Raw genomic sequence first — 16,910 nt, 5'->3', positions numbered from 1 at the left:
CATTTTGTGCTGTGGCAAAGTTCCTTTAGTCAAACTCTTGATGTTTACTAGGATTTTTAGCTGTAAAAATAAGATATACACCTTTGCAACACCAAACAAATCTATGAGCTCCTTCACAAGGTCTTACAGATTAGGAGAGGGAGAAAATAATTTTAGAATGATGAAGCAAGACTGAAATAACTTTGTTTTTTGTCTTATTTCTTCCTTTTTGTAGTTCAGCTGTTCCAAAACTGTGTGGAAGATCACTTATCTGGACTGTAACAGTACAAAAGGTCTTTAACCTTTTGGTGTGTCTTCTTCATAATCAGTGTGGTTAAAAAAAGCAGACCTATACTGAATGATTAATTAGTCTTTGACCTAAATACTTATTGCAACCTATATGAAAAATTCCCTGCTTTTTATGTCAGCATGTTTTAAAATGCTGATGAGGATTGCTAAACAGAAAACTTTGATAAAGCAGAACACATGTAATTGTTCTCTACAATAATTTCAAAAGGAACATTGAAACCTGAAAAATGGTAGAGGAAACAAAAAAAAAGTTCACATAGAAAATACAAATATCAGGGTCTTTCCATGGAAACAGTAATTCCTTTCCAGGTTGTTGATGTCCCAGAGTTTGTCCCCTGGCAGAGACCATCAGAGATTCAGAACACGAGGATTGACTCCTGCCCGCTGGTCAGGCAAGTCTGCTCCCCACTAGACCCAGGCTTCCCAGACCTCCCAAGTCCACGAAGCAAATAAAGACTCCTGAGCTTTCGCCCAGAATCCTTGGGTTACAGATTTCCCTCGTGGCTCCCGTGTTCGGCCTCCTCCGTGACACGTGGCCTCCCTCCGAAGCAGGAGTTAAACTCTTTCCAGGATATTTCAGCTTCCTCTCTCAGCTGGTTTCTAGGGCAAGGCAGAGATGATCCTGCTTCCAAACATTTCTCCATTGACACAGGAGTTTGCTCTCCTCTTCTGTACCACTTTCCTGAAGAACTGGAAGACTGAGAGCAAGATCCTCAGAACATGTAACAGTGTAGACGAGGCAGGACTTGTTTCATGAAGACACGGCCATCAATATGCAGACAGAGCACCCCAAATCTTTAAGGTAAAAACACTGAGGACTTTGAAACCATAATTTTATTTCAAAACTCAAGTATGTGATACTATACAGTACAATACCAGCACACTTGTGCAAAATCTTACAATATTACAAATTTAAATATGATACACAAAAATAGTGCCCTTTTGAAATTCCTTTTGCTAGAAACATTTGTGCTGTGCAGGAGAAACCATAAATGTGTCTTGTTAAAGCAGAAAAATAAATATTGCACCTCAAGAAAACTATTTCAGTGTTAATAGCATAAATAATAGGTCTGTTTCTTGTTATCTGATGTGATCTTTGAACACAGAAGAGGTTGTTCGGCTTTATTTTTTTTTCCAGATAAAGCAAACTAATATCCAACAGATAAAATTGTATTTAGAATAGTTTTTGAGCTTAATCTAGTTTCCTATTAAACAAAAGGTGTTTTAATTGAATAACTGAAAAATATAAGCATAGCTATTTAGCGTGTTGTTAGTCATTGTGGTTTGTTATTTTTAGTGGACAGTTTGCTCAAAGTAGTTACAAAAAGAACAATTTTTTTTAAAGTAAACTTTATCTTCATTTTTGCACCCCCACGAAAATCTCTTGCCTCTTTCAGTTCATTTGTGGCTAAATTATACTTACCTCACACATGCAAGTAGTTCAGCTCAAATCAGTACAACTACTTATGGCAATTGTCCCTTTGCACTAATTCCACAAGAAGCCAGTGTGCTGAGTTTTAAGAGAGGATGAAGACCTCATTCACCCACTTACCAAAAAGACCTTTTGACATGCTTAACACTAAGCAATTAGAGAGTTTTGTTGATATCAATAACTTTTTATGTGTATTTAAAATAAGTTGTTGGACTTACAAGAGTGCAGATGTAAATAAAACCAAATTAATTCAATTACAGGCACTGTTAATTAATTTTCTTCAGTGCAGCCCAACATTTCCACAGTCGCATAAATATGTGCCATAATTTTTGGCATAGAAAAATCTGAATATTAACAGTATTTACTTTCAATTTTATTGCCTTATTAAATTACCAATGTTATTTGTAAAGAATATTAAGTTAAATAAGCTGATTTTAGAAAAGAAGTATTAAAGAAACAACTGACGAGTTTCTCCAAATACTGAAACTACCTGAAAGGTCACAGTAGTTCTTCACAGTCAGAAATTCTAACTGAACCAGATTCCAAGTAATTTGCAAGAAACCTTCTCCTTATTCTTTACCAATTGCAATTTTAGACCAAATCACACTTCCCCGTTATCCTTTTTGAACTTCCTTAAGCACACTATTCCTCAATATATATACTTTAAAGTATAAAAAAAACCCCTTCTAATTCCTTATAGACTCCCTTCCCCACCCCCCAAAAAAATTTAGTAGTGGTCTGCTTTTTTTTTTTAATTTTTTTTTTCTTTCCTCATATTAATGTCTCCTAAGAAACACATGGCCAACAAAAATTCACCTGCAGGATATTTGTTATTAGTGCCAGGTATGTGAACTAAATTTCTGACTGAGTTACAAACCTGTTTTCTTTGACAGCTTAAGATTCAGTGTTTCCACCAAAAGAAGACAGGACAATATTGACTGTGTCAGAACTGAAATTACAGTACTTCATAACACTCTTATCCTTCTGTTGGAAAACAGACCCATTCCTCAACCAGAAAATGCCAGGAGGATGCAGGACAGGAATGCCATCGAGGGTCACCCTGGCTTTGCTGTTGTGGCCGTAGCTATGGAAAGACAAAATGGTTCACCTTCACTCAGAAGTGATGCTCAGCAGGTACAAATGCCACACCTCCAGTGACACACATTTTGGTCTCAGCCCTAGGTGCTGGGTTTTGTACAGGTAATGGCTTCACCATTTTCAAATTGCTTGTCCAAAAATTTCAGGCTTTCACATTCTTGTGTAAGAACTCACAACTCCCAAATAGGTAGAACTGGCAAAAAATCTGGGCAAAAGATTATTCTAGCTTGATGTGGTAGATCAGCTTTGGAAATGTATCAGATCACTTTTGATCTTGGCATGAGATTCTGAAAATGAACTACTGAAAACACGCAGTGAGCTCTCCTAAGGCCTCACTGCTACCATGGCCTGATTCATGTAGGCACTGGCTGGGTTCTGGCTGCTCTCAGAACTCTGTTCTGCTGCAGATCTCAAAGAATGCCTATTCCAGTGTTAGCAGGAGGGCAGAGTCCACTTGGCATGGTCACCTCCATGCAGAGGCTTGAAGAGCTTTTGTTTTCTTTTTCAATCAAGAATTGAAGATTGCTTCCCATGTCCAAGACTGCTGTGTTTTGGGCTTGGGTAGCACATGGACCCTTCCAGGCAGTTACCACTTTTGGCTGTAACCAGTACTGACTCTGAGTGGCACACATACATTTTTGGAAACTTTTATATATCAGAAGTTTCCAGACTTATTGGGTGATATCAGCTGTGCCACCTAGACCCCATTTCAGGTTCTGTTGAGTATCCCATTTAAAAAAAAATTGGTGGTTCCATTCTTAAAGCATATCATAAAACACATTTATGCACGTAGTTAGCATTCCATTTAAATAATCATATAGATAATTCCTCTTATAAAATTACTTTAGCAGCTAGGCATTTGGTCTTAGACTATAATTATATTCTTCCATGGAAGTGTTTCTATTTCTACCCAATAGTCATGAATAAGGAAATTAATTAGCCTCTTAATACCCGAAGGACTTAAATGCAATTAGTACTTCAACAATCAACAATAAATTCAGGAAACGCAAAGTAAAGCATTAACTGCAAATGTGGGTTTTATGATGGTATTCAAAATGTCAATGTCCTGTGCAAATCATTCTTTTAAATGTCTTGCAAGTTGTTGATTACTGCCACAACCTTACCATGATTCAATACTGCTTTATTTGTACAAGTCCTTTACAATAAGAGGACGGACAGGATTATTTATCTTAGCAAGGAATGCTCACCATGTGTCCCAAACCTGGTGGTGTAGAGTAACTCACTTGCCTAAGGGATCAGTGGAACAGCCACAGGGATGACTAAACACTACCTTTAACAACAGTGCTCTAATACACAAACTTGCTCAGGGACCATAAGGGCGTGGCTGTTCCTCTGTTATTCCGAGCGTTGCTCCTGTCGGAATGTTGAGTTCCACCAGGAATACTGCTGGGCTGCAGAGCAGCTGGCCTTCCCTTCAGGTGCCTCTGACTTTTCATCACAGGAGTTGTAGGAATGGTAGATTCCCAACACCACAGCAAAAATGACTATTGCAGCCACCACAAGCCACACCACATTCCAGTGTTTGCACAGTTTGGGGTACAGGATATATAAATAATTAACGATGACTTCAAGTCTGCTGTAAAATGAAAAGAAAACTATTATATATTAATCAAATGCAAATTTTTAATCTTAAGCTTTTCAACTTGGAAGATGTCATAGGTGGTGCACCACCTTTTTTCCCTATACAAACACCCTGTCAAAGAAGAATCAAACTGTAAAGTTCTTTTATGGAGAGCTGTACACTCAGATATTCCAACTCCAACTATTCCATATGTGTAATATTTGTGAGACAGCTGAAGACTGTAAAGTTGACTCCTATTTCTCCCACCTGTCAGCTGGCAAATCTCAGAGCTTGATACCATGCAAAATTCTGCACTGTTCCTACCTTGATCAACTAAATTAGACATTGGAATATGTGGTAAACATTTCTTTCCAAGAGTGCCACGTCTAATGAGATGGTTGCTCTCTGAAGGCGGCTGAAATCTGAAATCAACAGATGTTTATAGCTATAATGGTTATGGAATGGAAATGAATTCTCCTGGATTAGGTAAGGATCCCTGCCTTAACCTGGGATTGGACATATTACTTGCTTTGGCCAGCATCCAATTCCTCTGTAATGTACAGACAGAGCACTGGGTGTAGATGGATGCAGTGTCACTCCAGGGACAGGAATGACACACGGCACCAATTCAGGCTCCTGAATTACAACCTTTATAAGGCAGTATATATTCACAGAGAGATACATTTTGGCATCTGAGGAAATTTTATGGAGCATTCTTTTACCTCAAATCAGAACCAAGCCCCATCAAGATGAAGCACCTTGATGTCAACATACAGCTTTAACCAAAATATCACAAGTTTTGTGTTTTGCAACTACATTGTCTTGGAATATTACTTTCTGTGAAAATACTGTTATTTCAATATGCTTCCCCAGGAGGAAAACATGCCAAAATGATAGTATAAAATACTTGCTTGGGTACCATGAGTAGAAAAATGTGGCCCCTCTTGTATGGACATATTATACCACTGTCTCACCTGCTTTTCAGATTTTTTATCTCATCTTCGTTTTCACTTTCTTCATGTTCATCATGACTTTCTTTGGGTGTCTCTTCATCTTCTTCCTTCAGTTCTTGAAGTTCTTTGGTCTTCTTCAAGGCTTCCTGATATCTTTATCAGATAAAACATTTCTTTCTTAGTCTAGGACGTTGTATAAGCACGATCTTATTTAATGAAAAATTAGCTTTATGTTTTATGTAATAAAACACAAGTAGAATGTTGCAGCACCTGAACAAGAGTAAAAATTAGCTGAAGATCATGACTAAGGCACACAGACAGCCACCCTTCCTGAACAGAGGATTATATTAGAGCTGATAACAAATTTATCATTTTGTACAAAAAAAAAATTTTCTCCACAGAGAACAATTTCTGTCTATTGTAAAGGAGCCAACAAACATTTCCCTATAGCTTTCCTTCACTTTGAATACCCTCTAGATACTACTTTTTTTCCTGGAGAATAAATGCAATTCAATGCTAAAGTCAGATGGCATGCTGGATTCTGCAGGAGAGGATCAAAATTTGTCTCACTCTTCATATAATGCAAAATTCTTTGCTTGACATTCAGAAACAGATCCCAAAGTTTTTAATTGCCCCAAAACATGCTGTGTAAAGCACTTTGTGACACCAACAACATAACTACTTGTATTTAAAATTTAATTTTAAAAACACATGTCCTCATCTGGTAGCACATATTTACAGATTTAGTTGACAAAAAATATTCCCACCCCTTGTTATATGCTTCCTCTTCTATCTTGGCTTTAGTTTCAGGACTGATCTCTTCCAACCCACTCTGTGTCAGCACAGAAGTTGAGGTTTCACAGTCAGGTTCTCCATTTGACTTCCCACTGCCAAGACAAAAGAAGCAGACAGAGAGAAAATAACATCAAGGAAATGCGTTGTATTTGGAGCATGCTGCAATTTTGTGAGTCATGATTTGTCTTTTTTAATGTACATCAGAGAAATGAAATGTCTTTCAAAAGAAAAAACTGAACACCAAGAAAAATATTCGTTTCAGGGTGTTGTGATTTAAGAACAGTAATTATTATGTTTCTAAGGTAAGAAAACTATAATTTTTATTCTTTAAAAAAGAAGAAAAGAGTCTTTGTTTCCTGGCTCATGCGTGACATTTATTTGCTATTCATGAAAACATTTCCCTCAACTTTCTAAAACTCATCTTATAAATTGTAACCTGCTACATAGGTGGAACAAAACAGAAGTAATATCAAATACTAATTCAACAAAACATTGTTTTTATTTGCCTTGTAAGTATTCTCCTGAGCTGACTTTATATGCTGAACTGATGCACAGGTTAAAAAAAATACACATACCTCACTTTTCTCAAGTAAAAGTTTGGAGCATTTAGCCCAAAGATAAGCTCTTTTATATTGCTGTCTTCCTGCAGTACTCTCCTGTTATTTATTTTATCTGGGACAGAGAGTTTAAGTGATTGAGACATAGCAGATCTATCAAAGTCAAGGTTTAATAAGCTCAGCAATGGATCCCATTTCAGCTTCTGGAATCTCACCCTTTTTGCAGGTCTTATTTTCCTAGCACTAAAATAGTTGAACCTGATTGACACCATGTGTGGGCAATGGATTTTCTCTCAAGTCCTGTTAACAATAAACATTATTTTCACTTGGACTTTAAACAAACCATGAGTATAAGCTTGAAGTGCTTAAACATACAAAACTGTGCTGGTCTGGGTAATTCTACACTACTAGACCAGCTGGCCCATGCACACATACTTAGGCTCAAACTTGAATTTCAAGTTCTGCCTCTGTTACTTGATAACATGATTTGTTTTCTTCTAGGTGTGAAATATTGATAAGGTTTTTTTTGGCTGTTGTATTTTCTCACAGAATTTCTGTGCAGTTTCAAAAGATGGTTTAGATCTTGCAGAGTTCTTTTAAATAGCAGCAGCCAGTGCTGTAGTTCCCCATTTTTGTTTTCTCAGTTGTTGCATACTTACATTCTTAGTAAAGCACAAGGTAAAACAAAGACATAAGATAAATTTTGTCCTGCTTCAGCACTAATCTAAAATACATGAAATTCAATATTCTGTAGGGATGTATACATTGAAAGCTTTTAATTTGCACATTTAAAGCATTCTAACCACTAATAGTAATATCACAGCATTTCAAAATATGATTTTTAAAAAAATTATCACTTAGTATTATCATTTAATAGGTACTGAGATGACCTAGGCAAAACTCACTTTTCTAGAAGTGCTGGCAGAGCAGGACTAGATGTTAGGTTGCTCCTTCCATTACTGGGTGATTCAGACTGTAAGTAAAACACAACAATAAATGTTACATTCATTAATTAGTTAACATTCAGGACTAAATAATTAAATACCAATTAAAATTCATTAGTTAATTTCAAATGAGTGTTCAATAAAATGACAAAGACAGTGTGCTGCTTAGGTTTCCTTCCCACACTCACAAGCAAAGTATCTTTAATGTGGTGCTTCCACATTGCTCCCATAACCAGAGTACACAATGGACTTGCACACTAAGAATTTTCTGACATTTCCTTCTACACTGTTTATTTTTCCCAGAAAACATTCTTCTTCATATATTGATCACTGACCAGTAAAATTATTCTCTTACTTCTCTTCTATAATCCTAGGAACATTCATTTATTAGCTCAATTTTCAATGGGAAATTTTAAACCAAAATAATTTATAAGAAACCATGGCAAACAAACACACCTGGCTCCTGAAGCAATTAACTCTGAGTACATAATAAATAAATTGCACAAACAGATGTTTTTCTTACATGTAAAATAGATAAATAGATTTAGCTTCTCAGCAAAACCCTCATTTAAATAATCCTGTATTTTTAACAGAAAACTCCATAACTTGAAGGTTTTGTCCCATCTTAGCTCATCTCTGAACAGTGAATATGTCTTGCAGTTTTTCTCCAAAACATTTTTATGGATTTATTATGTTCAGATTAGAGTTCCATTTAATTTATTAAAGCTTAACAAAAAAAAAAAATTCAATATAGAGGCTGATGGCTCCACTGATCCCATATCATCACAGAACCTCTAAATTGCTGCCATGTACATTTCTGTACATTAATTAGATTTATTTCTGTTCAGTGGACTTCAGGCAATGAAGAACAGCTGTGTTCTGTGGTTTCTGGTTGCAATTTCTCTTCTACAATGTACAGCTACTTTAATTATTTCTTTCCTGTGTGTTACTTCAGATTAAAAGGCAAATTTCCTCACCAATGTCCAGTGCCTGTGAATCAGTAGCCTGCTCTATTCAGCTGCTCCCAAAGGATCATTCATGGAGGTAGATTGCAATATCCCCTTACACAACAGGAATTACCTCTGTCCATCCCCTTCACCAGGGTGGAGTCAAAACAAGTTAAATCAATGAAAAAGCTTTCATTTTACAGTAACTATGGCTTGCCCCTGTGCAAGAGTGGTTTAGACAAAAACTGGTAACTTCAAAATGTGGGTTTTACTTACCAGGGATGGCATTGAAGCTATAGGTGAAGCTGTTGGTGACTGACCAGGAATAGTCAAGGAGTTAAATTTAGGAACAACTGCAACACTGACTCTCCTTCGAGGCATATTCTGGGAGAAACAACAATTGTTTTTTCTACCATACAACAAGACAGAATGAAGAACAATTGTATGGGTTAATTTGTGTGGCAAAGATGTAGGTCAGTGTCCCCTTTGGGAAAAGGACAGTTGGGAGCAAAAGTAAAATGAAAGGTCATGGTTTTTCCCAGAAATTCATCTTGACCTGCCTGGTATGGCAAGTGCTCAATGTGAAATGAGGTGTGGCACAGAGATGCTGCTCTTTTTCTTCCATACTGAAAGCCCAGCAGTGTAAATCACACAACAGAAATGTTCTGAGTTTATATTGTCAGCTCTTATCATAGGCCTTTATCTTTGATGAAAGCAGATGCATAATGATACTGGGGGAAGTGCCAGTGTCACAATGACTGGAAATAATGAAGTCACACATTAAAACTCTTATCTTGCTATGTCCCTATTATGATATACAGTGCCCACTATCATATATTAATTACATGTTATATAATAATTTATATATTATATTATAATTTACTGAATCAAAAACATTAATTCCTTCCACAAAAGATCAGTCTGTTCTCCCCCACCTCTGTATTGTTAGATGGCATCATGCAACACTGCTTATATTTCCCAAAGACCATAAAATTCTTTCTTATGACAAACACTTGCTAACTGTAACAATATGTTCTAGCTCAAGTACAGATTATGTAAATTTTTGCTGTCATTTGGTAAGTAGCCAAATGCTTCATCCTATAAAATCTATGTAAAATCTATGCTTCCAACTAACTAAAACATCGAAACACTTACAGCACCTAACAGCTTTGCTTTAGTGCATATCCAAACACTTCTAAGATTCTGCTCTAGACAACTTTAAAGGAAAGGAGTAAAACAGCTTTAGTGAATACTTAGGAGTCACTCCATGATTCTGGTTCTAGACAAAACCAACCCTACCTATTCATTAACAACAGTTTTATTTAATGTGCTCCTGAAAAACTACACTGGAAAGTCTGCCGCCATGGTAGGCAGTCCATTCTAGTGTTTGGGTTCTTTTTCTCCTCCTCTTTATTATTTGGACTTGTCCCTGTTAAATTTAGTCTTTGAGACCTCTGCTTCAACTCATGGGGTTCTCATTCTGAAATCCCCTCTTGCCCTCTCTGCATGCTCTGTGCTGTAATTCTTTATACCCAATACTCAGAGGTGGCAGGAATAAACTAAACCTAAAGAACTGCAACCTAAGCAAATAAAAATATGAAAATAAACAGTAGACTGAGTATAATGCACCTGATCACCAAATTTCGTAATGGTCATACTGGGACTCATGCCTCCCAAATCACTGGTTGTTTCAGCAAGTTTTGTGGTAGACTTGATCTCCAACACTTGGAAGTTTTGCAGAAATAAAACACTAGAGTTTCACATCAGGCACTACCATTATTGCACAAAGCCATACTAAGTCATGTATACAAAATTGCAAAGCACATGCACTAAACTGCATGAACAATATTGAGAATTTACCAGCACTGTTTGAGCACAGCCTAAAGAAGTGAATGTATATACACAAATAAATTTCACTATATAAAATGTTCATTTTCTTTATATTGCAGAAATACCTTTCCAACAGTGAGAGACATGGATCTAGATGAACGAGGAACCCCGTCTTCTGCACAGAAACAAAGATAAAGAACAGTATTAGACTATGTGAGTATCTCTAAATAATATTAATAGAACCCTTGCTTATATTTAAAACTCAGATACAGTATATTTACACAGGATCTGTAAGTGACCATGTATTTATTGTCATACAGCTGTCTTCTCAATTACATCTGCACAAGAAATTTGAAAAAAATTGAAATAATTTGAAATAACCAAATCAGTACTATTTTCACTGAATCAGGCAAAAAAAGCCCACTATTGGTCCCAATATACAAGTTCTTGCAAAGGAAAATCCTCATATTTCAGTTTCCAGTAAAGGAAAGAAGAGGTTGCAAAAAGAAAAAAGTGGTTTTAATAATGAAATTTTGCCTTCATCTGGACCTAAAAGGTAGTTGCATTAAAATTGTGCAGAGTACATGGATTTGTAAGAGGCCATGAGAAAATATTATTTGATCTCATAACAATTTGGTAAGTGATAGTGATTTACAATTTACTTTAGCATTAAATATGGCTCATATGAAACAACTTATTTCTGTAACTTTTAAAAATCTACTCCTGTAGATCAGAACTTCATGAAATTGTTTCCCAATACTTTAAATTGTTAATAGCACCAACATCTCCCTGAATTAGAGGCAAGACAAACCCTTAAATTTTTATTTTGCTTTACCAGATGCACCATAGGTTCTGCTAGAATTCTGATTGGCAAGTTTCTTGAACTCCATTAGTTCAGCATGATCCTTTTCATATGTCCTTTTCAGATTTTCCACATACTGCATCATTACTTCTGTTGCCTTTGACATACGCTTCTCCTAAGGAAGAAAAGAAGGAAATATCCAGGTAACCTCTACACATCTCCAACAAATCATTTGCCTTTATATGTATGCTCCATGTCAGGGCTAAATCTGGAGTTGTTGTTCTTAAGGAAATATTGCTGCCTCAATGACTGAAAATTCCTAAGATAGTTAGAAGAAAATGCCAATTCATATGTATTTCACAGAATATAATAATTTATTTTGTCATATATTCAGACACCCTGCCTGTGTGCCTATCTGATTACTTATGTGGTATACCTCATTTGTTTTCAAACCCTAAAAGGTCTTAGTCACTGATATCAATCTGGTTACTTTAGAGGGCAGAGGGAACATTCTTGAATCTGGGAGGGTATTGATGTATTCTTATTTATACTCACTCTCTTCTCATACTCTTTGTAATTGACTGAGCTATTGCTAAAGGCAGGTGACTGAATTAGATGAGTTTTTTGACCCAGAAAAAATTTCTTTTTTTTTTTCTTATTATTTTTATTATGTACTGCCCTGATTTGAAATTAGTTTCTTGTGGTGCAGCTGTAGTTCAGAATAAAATACATGCTCCTGTTGTACAGATGTTACATAGCTTAATGGGCAATATTCTACTGGTGGAATTCTGTTTCCAGGCTGCAGTGGTGTGTTACCTGACACTACAACAGACGTCTTTAATCTGTCAAAATGGCAAATAAAACTCAGAGGGTGAACATAACCTCTAGCCCAGGCTGGAAAAGAGTGCACCTGTGGATCCAGGTAAACACCAGGATGCCCTCACCTGGCGAACGGCTCCGACCATCTCAGCGCGGCTCGAGAGCCTGGCAGCCAGACGCCGCAGCACCGCAATGTCCTCCAGGAGCTTCTGGTAGGCTTCCCTGTGCTCATAGTGGTGCCACAGGTGAGCTGAAGACTGTAGCAAAAATACAGCAGCTTTATCAGCATGTTTTTAGTTCAAATGGAGTGGCCAAAGCCCCAGAATGGGGTAGAAATGTCCAGGCAGAACTCATGGAGAGATTAGACTGGCACACCCAGATGGGTGCAATTTTTTGTCCTTCCAGTTAGAAAACCTAGAGAATAGTGGAAGGAAGGACTCAAAACTACTGCTGTAAAGGAACAGCAGGGACAGCTGGAATGAAAGTGTACTCAGGCCCAAAACCTGAGCCTGAGATTGGACCTATTCCTTAAGTATTCCTTGCTGTTTCACATTGCATGCCTTCTAGTATCTGCAGTTAAGAGGCCTTTCAAGTTACACGTCTTAGGATTTCAGGTTTTTTTTTTTTAATAACAAAATTCACATTTTGGTATCTCTCATATCTGGACACCTCAAATTTTACTGCTGAAGAAGGTCTTGCCCAGGAGAACATGCATCAGTGCTCCAACTGCAGTTCAGAGTGCTCTTAGCTATGTCACAGGCTTATATCAAAAACTGAACAGCAAACTCCAAGTCTTTATTCCTGAAATCTGCTAGACCCAGGGAAGCATCCCCTAGGCATTTCCACAAATGCTGGCCCACTCTGACAGAATATGCCCTCTCAGAGTAGTAGGCAGCTCATGGCAAGGAGTTTGAGCAGCAGAAAACGACGTTATGGGGCTGAATTTACAAGCCAAACACATTTGCAATATGTGTGCGCTTTCATGTACACTATAGTTCAGGAAAAGAATTCCCATTGGTTTCTTACCGTAATGGCTGCTTTAAAGTTTTCCAGTTCCTTCTCAGCATTCTCTTCAGTAAGATTTCTCTCTCTCTCTGCCTGCTGAATTCTAGATTCCAATGTATAACTATCATTTCTAAAGGCCAAGGAGAGTTGTACAAATACATTCTGTTCGGATCAAAAGAGGCATTTTCCAATAAGTCTCACAGTAATACAAATTTCAATAACAACTTATGAATAAGGTATGTGTTTAACAGACTTTGCTGCTTAAATAAGTATTGAAACAGAAAATGGAAATTATTTTTTAATTTGTTTTCTTCGAAAAATCACGTCTATTTATTTCCACTGAATGAGGAACAGTAAATGCGTTGCTGCCTCTTTTCCTGGATGTTTTTCTGGGAGCTCTGTAGGGCAGAGACAAAATGAAGGAAGCAGCCTACCAGAAGCACCAGAATCACAATGGATCTGTTTTCTAGCTGGACTTCCTCCAAGGGTCCCCAAGGTTTTTAAACAGATAGTCTGTGCAGAGGAAGTCCAGGGATGAGCTCACCATGAGCATTGTTTTACCTAAGGGATAAACACCTACCCCTGAAGCCAGCAAAAGATTAAGTGCTAACATTTTTTTTCTCTTGCACCCTGCTTTTAAAGATTGTTTCTTTCTTTACCGACTTATTATTTCTTATGATTAATACTTTGCAAAGCAAAAGACACCAACAGTTCCAGTACATTGCAGTATTGTAAAAAAAAATCCTTTTCTTGACTGCTATGTGATTTAAAAAATACAACAAACAAATGCTACAAGCTAGAGAGAGACCTGCAAACAAAATTATTGTCTTGAACTGAGAAAGCAAAAATTATGTAAACTAACAGCAGGATATTATTAAAAATGCCCCAAAGCTCATATTAGCTAATATAAATGCAATTTAAATTGCTGAGTTTCTGATCTTATTTAATCTCATTTTTTTACTACTTTAGAATATGAAAACTATTTCCAAAGTGAATTCATATTTTATTATGAAAAACACAAATGTTTTGCTTGTTCCTACTCTGTCATTTTACCTATTGCTCATATTTCACAAAATTGTTATGTTTATGGAGTTCAGTGTGGGTTTTTTTTTTAATGAGAAATATATTTTGGGGGGAAAAAAATCACCCTATTACCTCATTCTAATAACCACACTTAGACTTAAAGTAATCACTTAAAATTGGAACATGTCTAAAATAATAACATACTTACCTCAACTTCTTTTTCAGTGAGCGGTGGGGAGCTAGAAATAAAAGTAAAAAATTCACATTTTAATGAGTTTTTTCTCTAAAATCAAATGTATTCTAATACTTAATTGAACAGAACAACAAAATATATGTTTGAGTTTCAAGAGTTTCCAACTACTTTTCAGTATTGATTACAATCAAGCAGTGGTCTCTCAGAAGTTCTTCACTTCGTGCATTCACTTATATAAAATAACGTAAATAACAATTCCTTCACCATAAATGTTAAATATTTATTTCACCTTTACAGAGAATCCTTATTGACAGCTCAGATAACTGAAGGCTCTGGTGGTTTTGGTACCTAACTGTGTGGCTGAACAGAGGAATTATTTTTGGCTGAATAAGTTTGGAATTGTTTTAATGTATTGCAAAGTCCAAATTAGTGAATTCATAAGTGAGTCCTTGAACTACATTTGCAAAATAAACTCCATTTCCCAAAAAAATTGTAACCTGCAGGAAGACTGCAGAACTCTTACGTGCCCAAATTCTACCATTGGAAAGCATCATCTGGCCTGATTATTTTCATGGGGGTGAGAAATAATATTTTCAATATGAGTACATATCTGCAGCAGCAGTCCTGGAAACCAGGAGTGGAAAAACCTGTAAAAAATCTACTTGTAGCATGCAATTAAGGTTTAAGACTTTTTATGCAGAACTCTCAAACTAATTTTAAAAGTTGGCCCGTTACTGGAAGCTGGTGCGTTCCCCAAAATTTTCCAGTAAATCTGTGTTGCACATTTTAAAATGCAACAATTTATCTCCCTGTGAATGGAGGGAAGGGAAGTTGGCTGGAGACCATTAGTGTGCCTTCTCCTGGATGAGAGTTTCCACTTCTAATGAGCTTTTACCTTCCTGGAAGTGATTTGTGCACTCGCAGTTTTCGCAGCAATACATCAGGAATGCTGGGCATGACATCAGAGCTGTTCTTTGTCTCTTCCTCTTCAGTGGGGGAAGGGAGAGGTGAAGGGCCTAAAGACATTTTCAGATTAAAAAAAAAAATGTTACTTGAAAAGTCAAACATTCTTTTCTGGAATATTTTACCTGAGATTTTGTAATAGAATACTGTCATTTTCTAAGGCTTTAAATCCCACCTGCCAAGATGAAGTGTAGTGTAATGTACCATACTACAGATTTTGTACACCATTTATTGTTATAAATTACATCGTGTACCTGTTTGCACTGTATGTCAATTGAAGCAGGATATAAAGGTTATACTTACATTCTCTGATTCTGTCACTTTCATAAGGTCCAAGACATGGCTAACACTTTTTAAAAATTCTTACTACTTAGCTTCTGTATTTCCATTTTATTTAATTTCACATATATTAGTTCCCTTATCTCCTTCTGTCTTACCAGAATTTCATGAAGGACTCTCCTGTAGGAAAGGCAGATTCCCCAGTCTGAATCTCAGACTTGGGAAAGAATCTTAAACTTATGAGCAGGAGAACTGTTTAAACAGTAGGATTCTTAGACTTGCCATGTAATTAGTGTGTAAATCTGGAAGCATTAACATGAAAGATGGAACAGAAAGGGAGATTCTTTCCAGCTACATTTTAGTTCTGTGCATTTGCTTTATATTAAAAATTTCCAGTATTTACTTAAGAACAGTCACACGTATCCCCATAAAATCCAGCCTGACACCACAGTGTCTCCAGATTTAATGCATTCCACTTATCTAGTGTAGATGCAGAGTTGTGTTTACTCAGATGGTGACAGTAACTTGTCATTGATAAAAACCATGATGGAGACAGTACATTGGATTCATAACAGTAATAATGAAGTATTTGGCTATTTCCTATTGTTTAAGCAAAATTCACTCCACTTGAAAAGGTGGCTTCTATAACAATGTAAGGAAGTAGGTATCCCTAACAAATTACTAAGAATTTGACCCCTTGCTTGTTTTCCCCACTGAGGATAAGGAGTTGACCCTTAATGTTCTGGCTACCATTTAGAAAACTTACTGGACTATAAAAAGCCTGTGATACTCATGAGATCCATGTTGAGAAGCTGGATAAAATAATGCTTATCTTATTCATAATGTCTTCCTCAAGACTTCCAAACCTGCCGAAATTACACAGCAGGCTGGTAAAATGGCAACTATTTTATACTTTCAAACAGAGCCTGCTAAATAATTTCTGGGAAATTATACATTAACAGAGTGACAGGAATAATATTATCATATCTAAGAATCCAAAGATATAATCACTAAATATAGAGGAAAAGAAGTCTCTTTTAATCTTGATTCATTCAGACTGAAGACAAGTCCATTTCCAGACATAACATGAAATGTAGTATCTCAACCACCTCTAAGTGTAACAGGAACTTTAAGGCTGATGAGCTAGTCAACTTTAAGGCTGATGAGTACAAATGTATGAATTAGCAAAATGTACAATATTTTAAAAAAAAATTGAAATTTGCTTTGGATTAAATCTTGGACAATCAATTTCAGCTCATTTCATAGTAACCATCTTCAGTTAATGTCACACTGAACAAGTTCTGAATTATCTATTTCCAAACAAATACATAGTTTTGGCTTAAATATTTTAGGTGGATATATTTGGTTTAAATATTTTATCTAAGCACTACTGCTATTTA

At 36.4% G+C, this 16,910-nt stretch overlaps 1 protein-coding gene across 2 annotated transcripts in view; it reads right to left on the bottom strand.

The window, feature by feature from the left end:
- Window positions 1-1,104: 1,104 nt before the first annotated feature.
- The window catches only part of IRAG1 (inositol 1,4,5-triphosphate receptor associated 1), a 50,161-nt gene continuing 34,355 nt past the window's right edge, over window positions 1,105-16,910 (bottom strand). The window contains exons 11-21 of one of the 2 annotated variants that reach the window (XM_053980069.1): window positions 15,164-15,284; window positions 14,284-14,314; window positions 13,074-13,214; window positions 12,173-12,304; window positions 11,262-11,403; window positions 10,552-10,601; window positions 8,873-8,980; window positions 7,611-7,678; window positions 6,121-6,240; window positions 5,375-5,506; window positions 1,105-4,415 (exon numbers count right to left, since the gene is read on the bottom strand). In XM_053980069.1, the coding sequence (XP_053836044.1) occupies window positions 4,175-4,415; window positions 5,375-5,506; window positions 6,121-6,240; window positions 7,611-7,678; window positions 8,873-8,980; window positions 10,552-10,601; window positions 11,262-11,403; window positions 12,173-12,304; window positions 13,074-13,214; window positions 14,284-14,314; window positions 15,164-15,284 (1,286 nt within the window). In that variant the 3' untranslated portion in view covers window positions 1,105-4,174. The remainder of the gene's footprint in view (window positions 4,416-5,374; window positions 5,507-6,120; window positions 6,241-7,610; window positions 7,679-8,872; window positions 8,981-10,551; window positions 10,602-11,261; window positions 11,404-12,172; window positions 12,305-13,073; window positions 13,215-14,283; window positions 14,315-15,163; window positions 15,285-16,910) is intronic. The other variant, XM_053980071.1, reaches the window with a different exon arrangement.

This window comes from Vidua macroura, chromosome 6 (assembly GCF_024509145.1).
Source record: "Vidua macroura isolate BioBank_ID:100142 chromosome 6, ASM2450914v1, whole genome shotgun sequence".
Taxonomy (NCBI): Eukaryota; Metazoa; Chordata; class Aves; order Passeriformes; family Viduidae; genus Vidua; species Vidua macroura.
The sequence above is the reverse complement of the archived record's forward strand: the minus strand, read 5'-3'. Positions and strand labels throughout refer to the sequence as shown.